Below are 22907 nucleotides of genomic sequence, written 5' to 3' on the forward strand. Positions count from 1 at the left end.
AGAGTTAAGCATTGAATTTAAGATTTAAAAAGTTTAAAGAAGTTTAAAATGTATTTTTAATCTTTCTCAGAAGTTCATGGGCTGATCCATATTGGGGGAAATACTAAGAGATTGCCTAAGGATTGTCATTTATATGGAGCATTATTATCATAAAATTACCCTTTTAGACTCTCATAGCAGTAGCACCATAACTTTCTTGTAAATACTGTCTCTAAGGATCTCAGGCTTATCAAAAGACTGAAGGGATAAATAGGTTCTTTTTATAACAGTAGTAACATTAAATTTGCCAGAGAAAAGAGGAAAGTAAGCAACCAAAACTCAAAAGCCACATTAAAAACAGAAGACAAAGTTTGCTATTTACATTAAACTATCATTTGTTTAAAAACATATAGTAGGGGTCGATTTTAAAAGTGTGTATTTAGGATGCTAAAATATCACTGCAATATATTACTGTATACCTTTGCACATAGAAAATCTACCAAATTCTTGAATTAAGCATTAAGTCACTGGCTGCTTATATAAAGATATTAGAGGCAACAGGTAACAATCCAATGACAACTTTGCAATTTAGTCAATATGGGTCACTCCGGAGAGACAAACTAGCAAATCCCCCAAAATTTGCAATGCTCAACACAAGTGCTTCATCTATTTGAGGATTAAAAATGCCTTTATTACTTTGGATTTTCTGTACACACACACACACCCAAAAACTTGTTAAAAAACAGAAACAGAAAGAACAAAGTTTAAAAATGCATAGAAAATTCAAAGAACAAATTAAACTGATTTCTCTCCACTCAGAAATAATTAACATTTTGTTTCTTTTTTCATATGCACATAAAAACACACAAAGATGCTACGTATATGCAGAAAGAGAGAGAGAGGAAGAGAGAGAATAATACTGGACAGTGAAAGCCCTGCTTTGCAAACTATACCTTTTCTTACACTCTATTATGAACATTTTACCACATTAAAAAATATATATACATATATTTTTTTCTAAAAATGCCATTTTAAAGGCTGCATAGAGTTTCAGTATATGGCTACCTAATGCACTGGTGAATAACCTACTGATGGACATTTAGCTTGTTTCGTTTATGTTATTTATTTGTTAAAGGATTATTTATGGAATATGTGTTCACTGCTTATATCTACCTTGTCCCAGATTGGGAATACAAAGCCTCTGTTCTCACAGAGCTTACATTTCTGGGACTGAGGGATAAAGACAGACAAGAAAAACAATGCACACAAATAAATATAACAGCTGGTGATTAAGTCTTACAATAAAACTATAATAATCATAATAAAGCAGGTTAAGAAGACAAAGAGTGACAAGAAGTAGTAGATGGTCTCTATAATAGGAAGACCTTTGAACAGGGATCTGAATGACGGTATGGCATTGGCCCAGTGGAAATCTGGGCGACAAGCCTTCCAGATTCAGTAAAACAAGAGGTAGAAAAGGGAGTATGCTTGGCATGTTGATATAATAAAAAGGAGAAAAGCATAAAAAAAACCCAAAAAACTTTTGTGTCTGAATCTTTACACATATATCTTCAGAAAATATTCCCAGAAGTATATTTGTAAGGTCCAAAATATGTTCATTTTTTAATCAGGATTTTCTCAGTATCTTATGAAAGGAAATTTTTTTATTGAAATAGTTCTTTTAAAACCCCTCTATGTTATATCTCATTACTTAGTGAAGTATTAAGAATCTCTAAGAATTAGTACACTCCCAAGAATCTGCTAATGTTAACAGCTGAGAACAAACCTCCCCACACAGAGCAAGTTGACCTCCATGGAGTAAATCCCAAGGTATGAGCCTAGGGATGGGTAGGACAAGCTGTAGGAGCCAGTCCCATGATAGTTCATCAAAAACCAGGACACACATGACCCAACAGAAAACAGTACCCTATCGATCAGGAGGCCTTCTGGATATTGCCCCTGTTATACAGGGCCTAAATGACCAGGACCTAATTAGACCATGCTATAAGCCTGTCATACCACCCATTCTCCCTGTAAGGAAACCCAATGGGGAGTATCAGATGGTGTAGGACCTCAGGGCAGTCAATGAAGCCCCCAAGGATATACATCCAGTCCTCCCTAACCCTTACACCCTGCAGGCCACTCTATTTCCCCCAAGTCCTGGTATTCTGTATTCGATTTAAAAGATGACTTCTTCTGTATTCCATTAGCCCCAGACTCACAAGAAAGTTTTGCTTTTCAGTGGCAGGACCCAAACACGTAAAAAAAAAAATACTGCTGGACAGTCCTGCCCCAAAGGTTCAAAAATTACCCCACCATCTTTGGAGAAACTTTAGCTAAAGACCTGAAAGATCGACATCTGGAGGAGGGAACCTTCCTCCACTATGTAGACAACATTCTGATCGCCAGGCTTATTAAGGAAGGCTCTGAACCATCCTGAAACACCTAGCCAATAAAGGATATGAGGTGTCCAAGAAAAAGGCTCAAATAGCACAAACTAGGGTGACCCACTCAGGCTTCATTCTCACAGAAGGTCAGAGAAGCCTACCCCAGGAAAGGAAAGAACCCATTTGCAGCCTCACCTTCTCCTAAAACTAGAAGACAACTTAAGGGTTTCCCAGGGATGGCCAGGTTTTGCCACATCTGGATCCCTAACTATGGTCCATTAGCTAGGCCTCTATATGAAAAGTTCAAAGGAAAGGATGATGATCGTTTTGAATGGAATTCAGAAAGTGAAGGGGCCTTTCAAGAATGGAAAAAGCAATTACTTCAGGCCCCTGCCCTAGCCCCCCCACCAGATTTAGTTAAACCCTTTGACCTTTACATTCAGGAGAGAAGGAGGATCTCCTTGGGGTATTAGGTCAAAACATGGGACCCTTACTCGGGTGGTTGCTTATTTCTCTAAACAATTAGGTCAAGCCACAAAGGGATGGCCTCCTTGCCTTCGGGCTGAGGAAGCTACTGCAGCCCTGATAAAGGAGGCTGAAAAGTTAATGTTTGGTCAGCCACTCACTATATGGACTCAACAGCAGATTCACGTTTTAGTAAGTTCTAAGGGAACAGAATGGCTATCCCCTGGAAGGTCGACTCAAGTTCAGACTATGCTTTTAGACAATCCAGTGGCTATCGTAATAACCTGTCACGCACTAAATCCTGCCACCCTGATACCCACAGAAATGGGGTCCCTGGAGCATGACTGTATAGAAATCACAGACGCCATCTATTCCAGTTGCCCCAAGCTAGGAAGTGAGCCTCTTCCAAATGCCAAAAAGGAATGGTTCACAAACAGGAGCAGTTTTATGAGAGGGGGAGAAGTCTGACAGGATACACTGTAACCTCCTGGACCCAAGTCACAGAAGCAAGAGGGCTACCCTCCAGGGACTTCTGTCCAAAAGCCTTAGAGTTCAGGACTGGGAGGATCTTCAATGTTTACACAGATTCCCAGTACGCATATGCCATCCTCCATGCACATGGGGCTATTTGGAAGGAAAGAGGTATGCTTACTGAGGAGAACAAACAGCTGGAACGTGGCTTAAGCATACTGAAGCTCTTAGAAGTAGTACAGCTTCCCAGAGGGCTCTCTGAGTGGGCTGGAGCGTGGCCGTGGCTGCTCGCTCCAGACGGCCACACTGTGGCAGAGGAGGAGCTTGAGGCGCTGAGGAAGCACAGGAGGGCCGAGCTGCAGGCGAAGCACGGGGACCCTGGCGATGTAGCACAACAGGAAGCAAAGCATAGAGAAGCAGAAATGAGAAACAGTATCTTAGCCCAAGTTCTGGATCCGTCTGCCCGGGCCCGATTAAGTAACTTAGCACTTGTAAAGCCTGAGAAAACTAAAATAGTAGAGAATTACCTTATACAGATGGCACGGCATGGACAACTAAGTGGGAAGGTATCAGAACAAGGTTTAATAGAAATCCTCGAAAAAGTAAACCAACGAACAGAAAAGAAAACAACAGTTAAATTCAACAGAAGAAAAGTAATGGACTCTGATGAAGATGACGATTATTGAATTTAAGACGTCTAGACACTGGGACTTAATGGAGCAATTCTAGGACAGATAACACTTGGCAGAAGTTAAGATCTTGATGGGATGTTTACTTTGTTTATTGTCTATATGCCTTTTAGAAATAAACTTGTTATGCAAAATTAAAAAAATAATAAAAAAGAAGTAGTACAGCTTCCAAAAAAGGTGGTAGTAACTCATTGTAGGGGCCGGCAAAAGGGGGATGCAGAGGGAAACAACAAGGCAGATGTGATTGCCAAAAGGGTGGCCAGGGAACCAGTAACTTGGCAACTACCCCTCATACCTCGAAGGCCAGATCCATCCAATTATTCCCCAATCTGCATAAAGGAAGAATTAGACAAAGTGCAAAAACGGGGCTTCATTAGAGATGTAGGAGGCCATGGGTAGCTAGTTAATGAACAAGAACCATACTTCTTTCCCCAACTGCAGCTTGTCAAGCCATCAGGGAGACTCATCAAGAAACTCACTATGGGAGGGAAGCCCTATATAATTGGTTAGTTGAGGTCATGGTAACTCCTGGCATGAAAAGTATAATCAGTCAGATAGTTGAGACATGCTGCTCTTGCTAATATGTCGGCCATGTACCTTGACTTGACTGGTGTCCTTATCACCCATGCTATGCGGCCCAGGCCCTGGGTGCAGAAACTGCTTTTAACTATAGAAGCTAGTTGTGTTCTATCAACAGGATGCCACAAAAGCCCACAACAAAACCAGACCAAACTGGCTAGATCCAAGATAGCAGGCAAAATAAAGGTCACCACTTTCCTTCCCCTCATTTATCTCTGTGTTTCCATACCAACTCCTGAGAGCTGAACAACACTTGCCCAGATTCATTTCTGTGTTTGTTTCAAAAGCACCTGGTGTTTGGCAGAGATGTTTTGCAGCTGTGCTTTGAGAGGTATATGTTTTGAGAGATATACAGTGGTCAACTGCCCCAAACCGGCTCTGAATTGACCACAGGAACACACCTGCGCAGATGAAATCTGGAGGTGTCTGAAAGTTACCTTTACTTCATTACCACACTACGATCTCCACCGAAAGGGGCATTTGTACTCTGCTAGACACAGTTTGTGCATGTGCAAGAGGGCCTTGCGTGTGCAAGAGGGCCTGAGGGACTGCGCATACCCGGGCTGTTCCTGGAAATCTCCATCCTTTTCCCCAATTTCTGATGACGCACTTGCCTCTCACCCCTTAAAAGTCCCCCACTTTCCTCCTTTCAGGAATAATGTGCCTTTAGAGCATGAGCTACCCTTCTCCATTCCCTGGCCATTGAATAAAACCCGGTCTTGCTTGAGCCAAACTCAGTTTCATTATTGGCAGCACGAACCTGAGGGGGAAAGAACACCCTGACCGAGCCGGGGGGCTTCGGTTCAGCTAGGACCCCAAGAGGGGGGCCTCACGTCTAAGTCGGTAACATCCTCTGTCGCCAAAAGGTTAAATTGTCTCACTCAGGGATACGAACAGTTAGAGCCAAAGCCTGGTGACATACATAGCTAAAGGGAGCTGGGACGTTCTGCTCCTCTATCCCGGGTTATGACGACAACCGAAATCAGGAGGCAGTAGTTACAGAAAATGAACTTGCGCCCTTCAGCGCCCCTCGAGAATGAAGAGCAGGACAAAAGGCAGAGGAGGGATTTGCCACCGGTAAAGCCCATTAACATTTCCCAGGAAACAAAAATAGAAGCTGGGTAATAGTGTCTAACCTTTTTTTTTTCTTCTCCTTTGTGCTTATTCTAGTTTCACCTGCCCATAGGCTGCCACACGCAGAGGCCCTGTACCCAGCCCTTTGGACCAGAGCTCCTAGAGCCACACAGCCGCGCCTGACACCACAGCTCCACGCAGAGGCTCGACGCACTGCACTGCGATTCAAGATGGGGGCGGCGGGCCCGTGTGCGGAGACGCTGTGCGTGACACCGTGACCTGGAGTGTGAGCAATACGCCTGCGCCAGACCCGCGAGAACTCGGCGCCCCTCCCCGCTAGGAGAGCCCTAGCAGCCCTGCCCACTGCCTATGGGGAGAGTGCGAGCTCGCACCTCTCCATTTTTTGATCAAAGAATAAAACTTTCCTTTGCTTCTGAACCGAACTCAGTATATCATTCTATTTGGCTCCAACGACACTGGGCTGGAGGACCCTGCTGGGGCAGAATCGAAAGGATTGTTAACATTTTTGTTGATCAGTTTCTTGTTTACTTGTTGTCAGGTTCCCCCACTAGAATGTGCGCTACAGTTACCACGGCTCTCCTGCTCAATTCAGTGCCCCAAACCGCACCTGCCCGATAAAGGCACTCAGTAAATGTGAGAATAAAGATAAAACTAAAGGAATGAGAGAATGCATGAGCAGACTTTGATTACAGACATCCCACGACAGACTAGTCTCCAAGGGTGACCTACAGCATGTAACTCGAAGTACATTCCATAGAAAGAAGCATGCCCTGGGAATTCCCTGCCGGTCTGGTGGTTAGGACTCCACACTTTCACTACCGAGGACAGGTCGGGGAACTAAGATCTGGCAAGTCGAGCAGTGGCCAAAAAAAAAAAAAAAAAGCATGTCCTGAAGAAGTTCTTAATTCCTGATCTAGAGTTATCACATATTTGAGCACACACTCAGCCTACTAAAATGAATGATACAGAATATGTGATGATATGCTTTTAATCTTTTATGCAAAGTTAAATATAGGATAGTATACACAACCATTTTCTTCCTTTCAAAACATCACAATTCATCATTCTAATCAGGGCAGGCATGCACCAAGCCCTGCTGGCAATGTGTTTCCAATTTCTTTATCCACCGCTCCTTTGCTGTACCGCCATCCACCTGCTAACTACACAGTCCTCAGTATCATATTTAGGAGTTTAATTCTGGTAAGAAGTGGATGTTTACTTTTTCTTTGGCAATTATGGCAAGTTGCTGGTGCTCTGAGTAACTATTAGCATTGTAATTAGTCACGTAGGTGTCTATTTTATTCAACGTATTCATTATCATTTGAAATTATTTATTTTGTCTCTCCAATAACATGCCAACTGCATGACAACAGAAATCTTGTCATAATTGTTCTCCTTATATCCCTCTCCCCACCCCATCCCCAGTGCACAAAACACTACTAAACTCAACACTGGCACTTAGTAAATATTTGGATGAAAGTACAAATGATTGAATAAATGAATGAACCAATGAACTGTGTCTCACTGTTAGCTATGGATTTCATGTGTAAGATGTCTTTCTATTCTTGTCTGTTTCATCAGCTTTAGCTGCACTGAGTTACCCATGTAAACACAGGCAGAATATAGAAACCTAGCTTCAGTCAATGGTCATTATTTCTAGAATAAATCCAAACTGAATGATGTTAATTTTGTGTCCCATGTTCCTCATATGCAAACTCAGTGAAGCAGATGCTGTCATTGCTCTGACACCATCTGCAGCTCCTTATATACCAAAGACTGCTTCTCTTCCTGATGATGTCTTGGAATATGATAACATGACAGTGCCTAGGATTAATGCCTCAGAAGCAATCCTCAATTAATGAAGGGTAGGAGCTGACAGATAAAATCTAACACTTCCCTGTCCTTCAGTGAAACAATGCTGAGGCATATTCTATACAGCATTTCCAGTGGCATTTGGAGCCCTGGTTGCCCATGGCAGACACCACTAATTAAGAGAACTTATTTGGTTTTCCTCCCTTCCTTGACTGACTTCTCCACTCTCTCACAGAAGACAGAGCACCTGATATCATTGCCCTGGGATTGAATCCAAATCCTTGTCCCCAGGTCTCCTTTTGGGATGATACGAGGTAAGACATTGGGGAATAATGTAAGTATCTATCACATAAAGTTGTTGAAAGGATTCACTGAGTTAATACAAGTAAAGTGATTAGAAGAGTACCTGGGATGTATTCTATGGTTCATAAATGTTATTTATGTGTTGTTATCTCGCATTATTTGTCTCCTCTGACCTACTTCCCCTTAATTTTGCCAGTATTGGTTCTCTATTTGGGTCCACACCTTTCCTCTTGATAGTTGTCTCAATCCCCAATCAATCTCTGAAATTTCTAGATGAAGTTCATCTACCTCCTTTTGAACCCACTTTTCTTTATTGCTCTATGCATTTATTAGCTGATATTAATGCAGCAGAGGGGACAAAAGCTCACAAACACTACACACATTCCACAAGATGCACTGCAGGAAAAATGTGACTAAGAAGGATCAATAGTATCCTAGGGTCTTGTGGCCACATTCATGGTGGAGGTGGACCTCTTATTCCTGGAGAAGGGGGTCTCATTCCTGGAGGGGGCATGCCTATTGGAGTCCCTCAAGTAGGGGAAGCCTAATTGGTGGGCCCATGTGTGGTCCCATACCAGGTGCAGGAGCCATAATTCCTGGAGGTAGGGTTGCTCAACCAACAGGTGTGGGGACAGTCCCCTGTCCTGGTGGTTACTGAGCTGGGGCTCCAGCAGTGCTGGCAGTAGCAGCACCTGCAGCAGCTGCTACAGTGCCTCTTCCCTGTAGGGTCATTACCTGTTGGGATGCCTCACCCCCAACCCCTCAGACAGGGCAGGAGCCTGGGGAATTGGAACACCAGGTGGAACACCTCTGCCAGCTGCTCTGCTGACCTCAGGGCCTCCTCCACCTCCAGCAAGTGATATCCAAGCAATGCCAGTATCTTTGGGGGTTGGTCCCTCCACAGTCATGGAAACCAAGTTCTCCTGGCACAGCAACACCAGATCCAAAGGCCGCTTTTCTTCACGCTCTGGCTGCTTCGAATTCTTTGGCTTGATCTTCCTGAACTCATCACAATCACAGAGCATCAAGTTCGTATGCTTGTCAAAAGCCTTAAAGGTGCCAGTGAAGATCCAATCATCTTGCAGGACACATCTCATCCTATAGTCAATGTGCTGCAGCATCTTGCTGCTCTTCCCCACAGTCATGATTGCTGCTCCATCAAATCCAATGTCCACAGGAAAGTTTCAGGATCCTTAAGACCTAAGGGAAGGCTACAGATTAAGGTAAGTCGAAGATTCTCCACCAAACAATGCAAGCTGGGGCAGAAGCTTCAAACAGCAGATAGAGCCTGTTTTTATTTTGTTTGTTTGTTTTCTCTTGAAATCAGCTACCTGGGTGTTCCAATACTGCTTTAACCACCTCTTGGTATCTCAGCTTAGAATGCCTGTCTCAATTCTGCATGGAAATCCACCACAGGGACTTGCTGCTGCTGCTGAGATCGCCTCGGGTACAGGTGACACTCTTGGTTGCTCAGTGAGGCTATCCTTCTATGTTTGACTGGGACTTCTACCTCTGGTACGTGCTGTTCCACAGTCTATCTCAGGTGTATATGGTCCCTGGCCTGCTCCATCACACCGCTGGCCTCAGAACAGAACAGAGCAGGTCAGGCATCTTCAGCGGCCACCCCACTCTGCACTGCTCCTGCCACGGCAGCACCATCCAATCACTCCGGCTCAGGCTGCACATGTGTGGCCACCCCCCTGAACCCACTTTCGATAGCTGCCTTTCAACTTGCCTTTCTCTAGGCCATCCCCAACAGCTTCAGAGGTAGGAACGTGAAACTCGACAGACCTGATTTAAAAGACTTACATCACTGCTGAGAAATAGCTGAGGACACTCAGGTTTTCCTGCTTGGCCATTTTACCCCTGGAGAAGTATATTACTAAAGCAACTGCTAGGTGAGCATTTAAGAACAATTATAGTAAATCCAACTGACCTAGTATGTTGCTGGAAAGCTCATTCTCCTTTCTTACTGGTGTCAGTGCTCTGAATTTCTTGAGTTAATTCTCAGCTAAGATTTATTCTAGAACAATTCCAGAATGTCTGACTTTACAAAGCAACTGTGTCAATTCCCTTAATGTGTTATGAGCTATGACTTCACTATATAAAAACCCTTAGAATACAGTCAGGTAGTCAGCTTTTTGATATTCATTTTTATCCTTTCTCCCGATGACTAAAGGTTATGAAACGCTGTGAATATGCAATAAATACATCTTATTGGATTGGTATTAAAATTATAAAACAGTAAATTCTCTTTTGCATGTGGATATCTCTGCAACAACAGGATAATCTCTATTTAAACTAGCTGCCCCAAGAACCCTCCTACACTGTTGGTGGGAATGTATGTTGGTGTAGCTACTACGGAAAACAGTATGGAGGTTCCTCAGAAAACTAAAAGTAAAACTACCATATGATCCAGCAATTCTACTCCTGGGCATATACCCAGACAAAACTATAATTCAAAAAGATACATGCACCCCTATGTTTATAGCAGCACTATTCACAATAGCCAAAACATGGAAGCAACCTATGTGTCCATCGACCGATGAATGGATAAAGAAGATGTGGTACATATATACAATGGAATAAGACTCAGTCATAAAAAAGTAAGGAAATAATGCCATTTGCAGCAACATGGATGCAACTAGAAATTATCATGCTAAGTGAAGCAAGTCAGAAAGAGAAAGACAAATAACATGTGATATCACTTATATGTGGAATGTAAAATATGGCAAAAATGAAACTATCTACAAAACATAAACAGACTCACAGTAAAAGGGAACACACTTGTGGTTGCCAAGGGGGTGGGGGGAGAGAGAGAGGGATGGACTGGGAGTTCTGGGTTAGCAGATGCAAACTATTACATTCAGAATGGATAAAAAACAAGGTCCTACTGTATAGCACAGGAAACTATATCTAATCGCCTGGGATAAAGGATAATGGAACAGAATATAAAAAGAGAATGTATATATGTGTATAACTGAGTCACTTCACTGTACAGCAGAAATTAGCACAACATGGTGTATCAACTATACTTAAAAAATTAAAAGTATTCTATCAAATATTTAGGGAAGAGCTAACACCTATCCTTATCAAACTTCCAAAATATAGCAAAGGGAGGAACACTCCCAAACTCATTCTACAAGGCCACCATCACCCTGATACCAAAACTAGACAAAGATGTCACAAAAAAAGAAAACTACAGGCTAATATCACCGATGAACATAGATGCAAAAATCCTCAACAAAAGACTAGGAAACAGAATCCAGCAGCACATTAAAAGGATCATACACCATGATCAAGTGGGGTTTATCCCAGGAATGCAAGGATTCTTCAATATATGCAAATCAATCAATGTGATAAACCATATTAAAACATTGAAGGAGAAAAACCATATGATCATCTCAATAGATGCAGGAAAAACTTTCGACAAAATTCAACACCCATTTATGATAAAAACCCTCCAGAAAGTAGGCATAGAGGGAACTTACCTCAACATAATAAAGGCCATATATGACAAACCCACAGCCAACATCACTCTCAATGATGAAAAACTGAAAACATTCCCTCTCAGATCAGGAACAACACAAGGTTGCCCACTCTCACCACTGTTATTCAAAACAGTTTTGGAAGTCCTAGCCACTGCAATCAGAGAAGAAAAAGAAATAAAAGGAATCCAAATTGGAAAAGAAGAAGTAAAACTGTCACTGTTGGCAGATGACATGATACTATACATAGGTAATCCTAAAGATGCTACCAGAAAACTACTAGAGCTAATCAATGAATTCAGTAAAGTAGCAGGATACAAAATTAATGCACAGAAATCTCTTGCATTCCTATACATTAATGATGAAAAATTGGAAAGAGAAATTAAGGAAACACTCCCATTTACCACTGCAACAAAAAGAATAAAATACCTAAGAATAAACCTCCTAAAGAGGCACAAGACTTGTATGCAGAAAACTATAAGACACTGATGGAAGAAATTAAAGATTATATAAACAGATGGAGAGATATACCATGTTCTTGGATTGGAAGAATCAATATTGTAAAAATGACTATACTACCCAAAGCAATCTACAGATTCAATGCAAGCCCTATCAAACTACCACTGGCATTTTTCACAGAACTAGAACAAAAAAATTCACAATTTGTATGGAAACACAAAAAACCCTGAAAAGCCAAAGCAATCTTGAGAAAGAAAAACAGAGCCAAGGAATCAGACTCTCTGACTTCAGACTATACGACAAAGCTACAGTAATCAAGATAGTATGGTACTGGCACAAAAACAGACATATAGATCAAAGGAACAGGATAGAAATCTCAGAGATAAATCCACACACATATGGTCACCTTATTTTTGATAAAGGAGGCAAGAATACACAATGGAGAAAAGACAGCCTCTTCAATAAGTGGTGCTAGGAAAACTGGACAGCTACATGTACAAGAATGAAATTAGAACACTCCCTAACACCATACACAAAAATAAACTCAAAATGGATTAAAGACCTAAATGTAAGGCCAGACACTATAAAACTCTAAGAGGAAAACATAGGGAGAACACTCTGTGACATAAATCACTGCAAGATCCTTTTTGACCCATCTCCTAGAGAAATGGAAATAAAAACAAAAATAAACAAATGGGACGTCATGAAACTTAAATGCTTTTGCATAGCAAAGCAAACCATAAACAAGACGAAAAGACAACTCTCAGAATGGGAGAAAATATTTGCAGATGAAGCAACTGATATAGGATTAATCTCCAAAATATACAAGCAGCTCATGCAGCTCAATATCAAAAAACTCAATCCAAAAATGGGCAGAAGACATAAATAGACATTTCTCCAAAGAAGATATACAGATTGCCAACAAACACATGAAAGGATGCTCAACATCACTAATCATTAGTGAAATGCAAATCAAAAGTACAATGAGGTATCACCTCACACAAGTCAGATTGGCCATCATCAAAAACTCTACAAACAATAAATTCTGGAGAGGGTGTGGAGAAAAGGGAACCCTCCTGCACTGTTAGTGGGAATGTAAATTGATACAGCCGCTATGGAAAACAGTATGGAGGTTCCTTAAAAAATTAAAAACAGAGCTACCATATGACCCAGCAATCCCACTACTGGGCATATACCCTGAGAAAACCATAATTAAAAAAGAGTCACGTACCACGATGTTCATTGCAGCACTATTTACAAAAGCCAGAACATGGAAGCAACCTAAGTGTCCATTGACAGATGAATGGATAAAGAAGATGTGGCACATATATACAATGAAATATAATCCAGCCATAAAAAGAAATGAAATTGAGTTTTTTGTAATGGGGTGGATGGACCTAGAGTCTGTCATACAGAGTGAAGTAAGTCAGAAAGAGAAAAAACAATACCATATGCTAACACATATATATGGAATCTAAAAAGAAAAACAGGTTCTGGTGAACCTAGGGTCAGGACAGGAATAAAGACCCAGACGTAGAGAATGGACTTGAGGACATGGAGAGGGGGAAGGGTAAGCTGGGACGAAGTGAGAGAGTGGCATGGACATATATACACTACCAAATGTAAAATAGATAGCTAGTGGGAAACAGCCACATAGCACAGGGAGATCGGCTCTGTGCTTTGTGTCCACCTAGAGTGGTGGGATAGGGAGGGTGGGAGGGAGATGCAAGAGAGAGGAGATATGGGGATATATGTATATGTATAGCTGATTCACTTGGTTATAAAGCAGAAATTAACACACCATTGTAAACAATTATACTCCAATAAAGATGTTAAAAAAATTAAAAATAAAATAAAAATAAACTCGCTGCCCCGAAATTTATAACCAAAATTATAGATATTAAAATACCTTTGTGATGAATTAGTCTGACATAATTGTGATATATATAATGAGGATGACTTCTCTTTATCAGTTATTTTAAAGTGTGGTGAAATATACATAAGATAAAATTTACCATCTTTACCATTTTGAGGTTAATACAGTTCAGTAGTGTTAAGTACACTCACATTTTGGGACAAGCAATCTCAAAATTTCTATTCATCTTGCAAAACTGAAATGCTACACCCATTAAACAACTCATTTCCCCTTCCCCTGAGTCACTGGCAACTAACCTTCTTTCTTTCTCTATGAATTTTTTTACTCTAGGTACTTCATAGAAATGGAATCACACAGCATTTGTCTTTTTGCATCTGTCTTATTTCACTTAGCAGAATGTCCTCAAGGTTCATCCATGTTGTAGCGTGCATTAGAATTCCCCTCTTTTTTAAGGCTGAATAATACGCCATTGTATGTACACACCACATTTTGTTTATCCATTCATCCATCGACGGACACCTTGATTGTGCCAACTTTTTGGCAATTATGTATAATGCTGCTATGAACATGTTGTGCAAACACCTCTTTGAGACCCTGCTTTCAATCCTGTTAGGTATATACACAGAAGTGGGATTGCTGAATCATATAGTAATTACATTCTTAATTTGGGGTGAACTGTTATACTGTTTTCCATGGCAGCTGCACCATTTTATATTTCCACAAACAGTGCACAAGGACCACAGTTTCTCTACAAGGTGACTCCATTTCTTCAACTATCTCTGAATGTTACCACATCTTGGTCTCCATTTTCTTTTAGCCTTTCTTAGAAATTGTAAATATCCTATTTACATACTCTTATTTACCTTTGAACAATTTTTTAAACAGAAAAGCCCAACTGAGATTTACTACATCAGAGTTTTTACACATATTTTAACCAGGTCCTCAAGGTGATTCTAATGCACACCTGGGCTAGATAATGGTAAATATTTTCTCCTGGATTTAAAAAGCATATGCATTATATCCAGACAAAACTATAATTCGTAAAGATACATGCACCCCTATGTTCATAGCAGCACTATTTACAATAGCCAAGACACAGAGACAACCTAAATGTACATCAACAGATGAATGGATAAAGAAGACACACACACACACACACACACACACACACACACACACACACACACACACAATGGAGTATTACTCTGCCATAAAGAAGACTGAAATAATGCCATTTGCAGCTACATGGATGGACCTAGAGATTATCATACCAAGTGACGTTAAGCCAGAAAGAGACAAATTCCATATGACATCACTTATATGTGGAATCTAAAATATGACACAAATGAACTTATCTACGAAAGAGAAAAAGACTCACAGACATAGAGAGAACATACTTGTGGTTGCCAAGGAGGAGGGGGCCAGGGAGGGGTTGGATTGGGAGTTTGGGTCTAGCAGATGGAAACTAATATATATAGAATGCATAAACAGCAAGGTCCTATTGTATAGCACAGGGAACTGTATTCAACATCCTATAATAAACCATAATGGGAAAAAAATAAATAAAAAGCATATGCATCAATGTTCCCTAGGTTTAAGGTGATTCTTTTCCTTTGAGGGAAAAATGTTTATTTCCTCCAAGATGGAGTAGTCTATGCTCCATCCCAGCATCCTGCCTCAGTCAGTGAGTCCTACCTAGCACGGGGAGAATACAGGAGAATCTAGGCAGGGTGGACTGTCCCCTAATAAAGTAAGTTTTGCCTTCAGTTCTTGATCAGTTACGAGGGAGAAAGAAGAGAAGGGTAATTTGTCAAGAAAAAATGGTAGAACACAGGAAAAGTGCTAAAACTCCTGACATCCTAATTTTTGTCACATGATAGGCACTCTAGAGACATGGTCTCTTTAACTTTATTTCTATAAGAGGTAATATTTACCTATTTAAAGATAATGAAACTAAGAGCATAAATTTTAACATTTTCAGATGAGAGGATTCGATCTAATGTCTGCCTGTCTTCTTGTACTATTTATTATTTTACCCACTCCAATACAGATAGTAAGATTTTTGAGAAAAAGGACCACATGTGTCCATTTAACCCAAGTGCTTGACAGACACAAGGTACACAATAAATATTTATGAAATATGTCTTAAATGAATAATTGTTCACAGGAGTGTGCTGCCTCCTTTTGCTAGATTAACTCCAGTAGAAAGTGGAGAAACAGTTAATATTCCTGATATTTTTATGCAATTCACTTTTTGACATTTTTTTTACACCTTTATTGGAGTATAATTGCTTTACAATGGTGTGTTAGTTTCTGCTTTATAACAAAGTGAATCAGTTATACATATACATGTGTTCCCATATCTCTTCCCTCCTGCGTCTCCCTCCCTCCCACCCTCCCTATCCCACCCCTCTAGGTGTACACAAAGCACCGAGCTGATCTCCCTGTGCTATGCGGCTGCTTCCCACTAGCTGTCTATTTTACGTTTGGTAGTGTATATATATATGTCCATGCCTCTCTCGCTTTGTCACATCTTACCCTTCTCCCTCCCCATATCCTCAAGTCCATTCTCTAGTAGGTCTGTGTCTTTATTCCTGTCTTACCCCTAGGTTCTTCATGACATTTTTTTCCTTAAATTCCATATATATGTGTTAGCATACGGTATTTGTCTTTCTCTTTCTGACTTACTTCACTCTGTATGACAGACTCTAGGTCTATCCACCTCATTACAAATAGCTCAATTTCGTTTCTTTTTATTGACATTTTTTGATAGCACAAGCCTCAGACTGAGATATCTCTTAAAGCTGTAGATGATTCAGGAAAGCCTGTTAAACCTCAGATTCATAATCACAGTAGGCAATGGTGGTTCATTTCCTAAGCTCAACTTGTCACACCTTTTGATCAAGGAGAGCCAGGCTAATGGTGACTATGATTTATCACCCTTCCAGAAGAACCACAGATCCTATTCTACTGTGCCTTGAACACATTTATAGCTTCTTTAGACTAAGCATCAATTACCTCAATGTTAAAAAAAAAACAGTCAACAATGAATAAAAAAAGTGGGTTTGCTTCTAAGTACATAAAATGTGTTTCTTTATAAATCCTCTCCAAGGGCTCCTAATGACATATAGCTCATATTGTAGTCATAGAATAAGCTGTATTTGTCCCTGGACCTTCTCAGGCTAGTAACACATTAGACAGTTGTGATGTGCATTAATTCTCTCGTACCATTCACTGCCTTATATTTCCAAAGAGCTAGTAGCTCAGTGCTAATGAGTTGTGAGAGAGATGAAAAATGACATGTAACACTAACTGTGTGTGTTTCCTCCAAGGGGCTTTTTTCGATTTCTGCTGCGTAAGAGAAGCTCAGGGGAAAGTGAGAGTCAGGTAAATTTGAGGAGGATAAAGTACTGTGGCCAGAGAAAGCAGGGTAGATGCAGAATTAATATTTCCCTTTCTGTGTTCTAGGAGGGCTTTTTCGGGAGAAGGCGGCCACTTTGACTTAGGAATACGTATAGGCCTCTCAACGCCACATGCAAGGAAAACATGGCACAAAAGCTACACGACAGGGAGTCTTCTGATGAGGATGAGATATTCTATAAGGATGCAGGGTAAATGATAGGGGACAGTATAAAATTCTCATCTAAAATGAGGAAATAATGAAAACTATAATTGTTCCTTTCAAAAGTAAAAGCCTTGGCATTATTCGTCTTACCCCAGGGAAGTCATCAAAGCCCCAGCAGAGAAGCTTCTGGCTGCATATTGGATTGATGAAGAGGCGGGTGAGGAAAGTGAGATAGCAGATGAGACTGCCACAGAGTGAGCGCTGTTCTGCCTCAAGCCACCTGCAGATTTTATTTTTTAATATTGGCTTTCAGCATTGCTTGTAAAATACTTATTTTTCTCATATTAAAATGTATAAATTCATAACCAAGTCTAACCATGTGGTAAGGAATTAAAATGTAAATAGTTGAATATTTATATACCAATAACAAGGGTCTGCAAGAAGAAGCAGAGCTGAAACTAGAATCCTTCATGGTAGCCAGTACTTCCACAAGAGGAAATGTGGGCAAAGGAGGATGAGTAGAAGGATGAAGAGGGGCTTCCCTGCGTTGTTTCCCCAGTATCATCTGTCCCTGGGAACTGGAAAACATACCATCCTCAAGGGGCGTAGATCATTAAATCAAATAACAATTTATTCTGGTTCTCTGTCTCCTGGTTCATCAAGTACCAGTTATTTACAACATGCTCGACCTCCTGCCCATAGAGGATCATCTACTTCTGGCCCCTCTCGTACGGTCATTGTGGTTGCCAGAATATTTGGATCACTGGGCCTCCCTCCACTGTGGAGCCAAGGCCTGACTTTTCTTCCAGGTTCTCAAACTCATGACAAATGTGTACCCTGTCGTGGTAGGGGGTTCTCCACCATTTCAAGCTGGTGGAAAATTCCCATTAGGTTGTTTTTTTTCTTTAAAAAAAATCCCAACCCTTGGATAACTAGCAGGGAGGTGCCAGAAAGACAGGGTAAAGAAGAACGTGTGAGAGCAGCCATTGCCCAATACAGCCCTCCTCAGGCCCTGGCCTCTCCTGACCCCACTGCGGGTCAGCTGTGTGCTGCTCGGCTCCCTACAGCTCAGCCCAGCACCAAACCTACCCACCTCCTGCCTCACCCAGCACAGGCCCCGGGCTGCATGATTCCAAGTGATTATATAATGACAGTGCCACCTGAGGAAGGTGCAAAGGCTCTTCCGCTCCTGCCAAGAAAGTCATTAATCACATTTATTAAGTCAGTGAGAGTTAAATACATTAATGAGTAAAAGAAATTCTGGATGAACACGATTTGATAATGTACCTAAATGACCACAGATAGTGCTGGCGGTTTAGTAATGTGAGGTGAAGAACGGTGCAAGCCATGGGGTGATAGCACACGGTCCCCCAGAGGATCAGTGGGCCTGGGAGACAGCCCAGAAGGTTCTGCCGGTTGGGTGGGGTTCCGAGAAAAGTGAACGGCCCATCAGTTCTTCTGATTTATTAGTTTGCTGATGCTTCATGAGAGACATCTGTTCTCTCAGTGCCTGCCCAAGTCACCTCCCAAAGTTTCTTACTGAGAATGAAAAACAAGTGTTTTTCTCTGGGTGGTGACTTCAGTGAGGCAACAAGTATTTACTGTGTTTAAGGCACATGACTAATACTACTAACAATAGGAAGCAGCAGCAGCTAACATTTACCACTTGCTTGCTTGGTGCCAAGACCTGGGTTAGGCATCTTATGGTCTTATTTAGCCCAACAATCCGTGGAAGCATATCTTGTTATCCTCGTTTGACAGATAGGAAACAGGGTTTAAAGAATGTAGGTAACCTGCTCAAGGGCCCAAGGCCCCACGTCCAAAAGTGTGAGTTAAGGTTGGAGCCCAGAACTGTTAGACTCCAACAGGGATGCAGAGAAGCATAAGCTGTGTTTGCCACCAAAGAGTTGATAACAATGATAATAATGAGGAGAAGGAGGCAGCTGCTGTTTATTGAGCACCTGCTATGGACCAGGTACAGTACTAGGCACTTTGGTTACACTATTAGGTCACAAGAGCGGAAGGTCCCCATGCCCGCTCAAACTCTGTAATGAGTGGGGGTCTGATTTCAATAAGAGAGGTGATCACAAAGACAGGGAGCTGACAAGAAACCAGGGGTAGAGATCCTTGTACTGCTGGGCTTCCCAACGTGCGGACCAGGATTCCGGGTACCTCCAGGTTCCTATTTTGGGAGGTTTCCATTATTTCAAAGTCGGTACATAAATGAGACTTAGATAATATTTTTCGTATCATACTACCTCAGATTTGTACAATTTTTTATTAGTCTCAAATGCTACCCTACCGTATTTGTAAATTGAAATTCCCAAGAGTAAGATCCTGCTTTGCCCAGCTTGACCTAGATTGGGCAGTGTTTTTGCCAGAGCCAGAGACTTCACCTGGGCAGCCTGTGAGTGAGCTGTCTCTCCTTGCATCAGGGACTCATCCCTGGCCGTGGCCCAGAAGCAGGAGGGGTGCCCAGGGTCAGGTGGTACAAAACATGGCCGCCTGGGGCTGCCTCTGTCACCATCTTATGATGGACAAACTAGCTCAGAGTCCAACTCCTTACTGAGACCTGAGAGATAGAAGGGGAGAGGGAGATACAAGGCCAACAGCTATTAAATGAATGAAAATTTTGATTCTGATGAAATCTGTCAGAGAAATGATTCACTTTTTAAAAGATAATAAATGAGACCATATATGATTCGGGCAAAAGTGATACAGAGAAGAAAATTGTAGGATTTAGAGGAGGGAAGGTTAGGAAACTAGGGAGGGTCCATGAAAAAGGTAGAACTTGTTCTGGGCCTGGATTATATGCCAGACACTGTGCCTGGTGCTGGGGAAAGAATTGGTTAGGACAAAGTCCCTGCTCTTGTGGGGCCCTAAGACTGAGAGAAGGCACAGACACCTGAAGACATATTATACATAGAAGACAGTGTGTTGACATGACAATGGCAGTGTACCAAGAAGTGGTTCACTTCTTGGTTGGCTGGAAAGGAGTAAATGTGAGGGATGTCTTAGAGGAGGGGAAGAAGAAGGAAGCCAAACAGACGTTTCTTGGGAGGATGAAATGAAGGAAAGGCATTCTAGACGGAGGACAGTACAGAGGCAAGAGGCATGAAATCTTGGGTGGGCTTGAAGCGTGTGCAGTCTGGTGTTCCCAAGCATGAAGCACAGGAGGAAAGGGCAGTAGGTGAGGCTGTGCGGGTGAGCAGAGAACAAATCCCAAAGGGCCTGGTCAAGGCACATGGCCTTGAGCGAACAGAGCACAAACTACAATGTTTTAAAGAGAGAAGAGACATGACCAAGCTCGAGTTTTATAAAGAGTACTTCGATGGTGGCCTAAAAGTAGAGAGGCCGAGAGGTCAACTTGGGTGTTTAGACCAAGTAGGAACTGGGAGAAAATGGGGCACCAGACCAGAGGTTTTGATGCAGCTGAAGACCATGTATGGTGGATACACATGAGTGAGAACTGAAAGGACAAGAGCTTATGTTCAGAGAATGAAAGATTGTACTTTTAAGATATTTTATGACAAATTCCAGATGATGATAAGGTCCAAATGTAACCTGGGAATGGAGATCAGTAAGGTGTTGGGAATCCAGAAGGTGATGAGAAATAATTCGGGTAGTCCTGGACACTCATTCCTTTCCCCTTTCAGTAGCTCAGCAAAAAGCTAGCTCAGCAGGTACCAGCGAGAGCAATGGAGAAATAGGCTCCCCCTCCTACTGTGACCATTTCTGTCACCAAGCAGTTGCCATTGTTAGTAGTACAGACGTTCTCTGCCTCACCATCCCTGTAACTGTGATGCACTCCTGGCTGTCTCCTCCTCTACGGGAACTCAACAGGTCATGGGATACACAATCCAGGTAAGTCTGGTCTAATCCCCTTCTCTGAAAGCTTGGGGGATTGAGTGCACTCTGTTACTCTTCTGCTTATAAGTTCCCCCACGAACAATAAAACCCTACTGTATATTTGCACAGTAGGGGGTTGAGGAATTTCGTGTCCAGGAAAATCTGTGTGTTGTTGGCATGGCAAGTATTGTGGTAGAGGATAAGACTTGGAGCCCAGGACCGAAGTCCCCAATCGTTACGAGGGCATCATTCATTAATATGCCAGTTCAGTATATTGAGGGTCTCAAGTCTGTCTGTTTCAACCCCTGAATCAGACAGTGTATTGATTATCTGGTGGTATGTAACAGATCACACCAAAATAGTGGCTCAAAACAACAATAAACATTTATTGCTCACAGTTTCTGTGTCAAACCTTTAGGAATATCTTGGGCAGTTCTGGCTCTGGGTCTCTCATGAGGTCCTCAAGATATCGGCCAGGGCTGCAGTCATCTGACGGCTGGACTGAGGCTGCAGGGTCCACTTCCAAGATGGTTCACTCCCTTACCTGGCTGCCAGGGTGGTGCTGGTTGTTAGAGGGAGGCCTCATTTCCTCCCTGCATGGGCCTGTCTGTCCACCTGCTACTTGATTGACTGTCCTCACTACATGATGGCTGGCTTCCTCCAGAGGGAGCTGTCCAAGAGAGAGACAGAGGTTATTATTCCTCTTATGGCCTGGCCTCAGAAGGCACATAGCACCACTTCTGCCACATAGCATGGTTAGAAGTCAGTCACTCGTTCCAGCTCACATTCAAGATGAGGGGATTTAGACTCCACCTTCTGAGGAAAGAAGAGTCAAAGAATTTGCGGATATATTTTAAAACTACCATAGACAAGAAAATAGAAAGCACTCTAGATATTTCAAGCAAAAAAAAAAAGCCAGAAAGAGAGAAAGATTATATCCAAACAGTTGGTGCTTAGCATTGAAGGGGCTAATGGTGGTGAAAGTTGGGGATGGGGGCATTGTAGCACTAGCCTTCAGGTTACTTCATCGCAGCTGCTTTCCATAGACTCAAAACTGCTGCTGCCACTCAGAAGTCAGGAAACTTTGGGAAACCACTGATGAGGTCATTGCAGCCCCAAAGCCCCAAGGGTGGTGACTAGATGGGGAATATGGAGTCTGCTGCAGAGGAGGAAAGAATGATTTCCATCTGCTTTCCACCTTCCAAATTTCACACAAGTACATTTTATTGGCAGAACCCTGCTGTCGAGGGGATCTGTGAAATATGGTTCCCAGGCTTCCAGCACCTGCAGAGAAGGGGGTAGAAATGGGTGTCAAGAGCCAACCAACACTATCCAACATGCGTCCATATACAGGTATGGTGAGGAGGCACCGCCTGTACTTGGAGAAGTCCTGGAGCCCTACTCCTTTGTTTTTATAGGCTTATGGGTGTCCAAGTCTTTGTAAAAGGCGGGTGGTGTCTACATAGAATAACATGGTGGAGAGCTAGCTGAGTCACAAATCTGGAAGGTGTCACTGTAGTTGGGCAGCAGGTGAGGTACTGGTTGCATGCAGTCAGCCCCAGAGGTGACTGGAGAAACACCTGGAGTTCATCCTTTGTTGGTCTCTGGAATGTTCTCACTGCAATGAAAGCTGAAAGCTGGGTAGACTGCAGGCAGTGCAGCATCGGAGAGAACATAGCTGCCATTTAAAAGGGCTGCCAGAGAAAAGGTGTCCATAGGGAAATATCATTTCTCAAAATATGGTCTGTGGCCCTCTACACTCAAACATTTCTGGGATGCTTCTTTAAAACGCTGATCCTGGGACTTCCTTGATGGTCCAGTGGTAAAGAATCCGCCTTCCAGACTTCCCTCGTGGAGCAGTAGTTACGAATCCGCCTGCCAATGCAGGGG

The 22907-nt window shown here is 42.2% G+C and overlaps 1 protein-coding gene and 2 pseudogenes across 1 annotated transcript; 1 reads left to right on the forward strand and 2 right to left on the reverse strand.

The window, feature by feature from the left end:
• Nucleotides 1–3475: 3475 nt before the first annotated feature.
• LOC101269457 (programmed cell death protein 5-like) lies at nucleotides 3476–3988 on the forward strand. The gene has a single exon (XM_033418069.1). It carries the CDS (start codon nucleotides 3476–3478, stop codon nucleotides 3986–3988), a length of 513 nt encoding a protein of 170 aa, XP_033273960.1.
• A 4246-nt stretch (nucleotides 3989–8234) lies between these two features.
• Nucleotides 8235–9000, reverse strand: LOC101290028 (small nuclear ribonucleoprotein-associated protein N-like; annotated as a pseudogene).
• A 131-nt stretch (nucleotides 9001–9131) lies between these two features.
• LOC101290285 (SNRPN upstream reading frame protein-like) lies at nucleotides 9132–9350 on the reverse strand (annotated as a pseudogene).
• Between the last annotated feature and the right edge of the window lie 13557 nt (nucleotides 9351–22907).

This window comes from Orcinus orca, chromosome 7 (genome assembly GCF_937001465.1).
Source record: "Orcinus orca chromosome 7, mOrcOrc1.1, whole genome shotgun sequence".
Taxonomy (NCBI): domain Eukaryota; kingdom Metazoa; phylum Chordata; class Mammalia; order Artiodactyla; family Delphinidae; genus Orcinus; species Orcinus orca.

Coding starts and splice junctions, on each gene's coding strand:
- LOC101269457 (XM_033418069.1), top strand. CDS start 3,476: ATGCTTACTGAGGAGAACAAACAGCTGGAACGTGGCTTAAGCATACTG.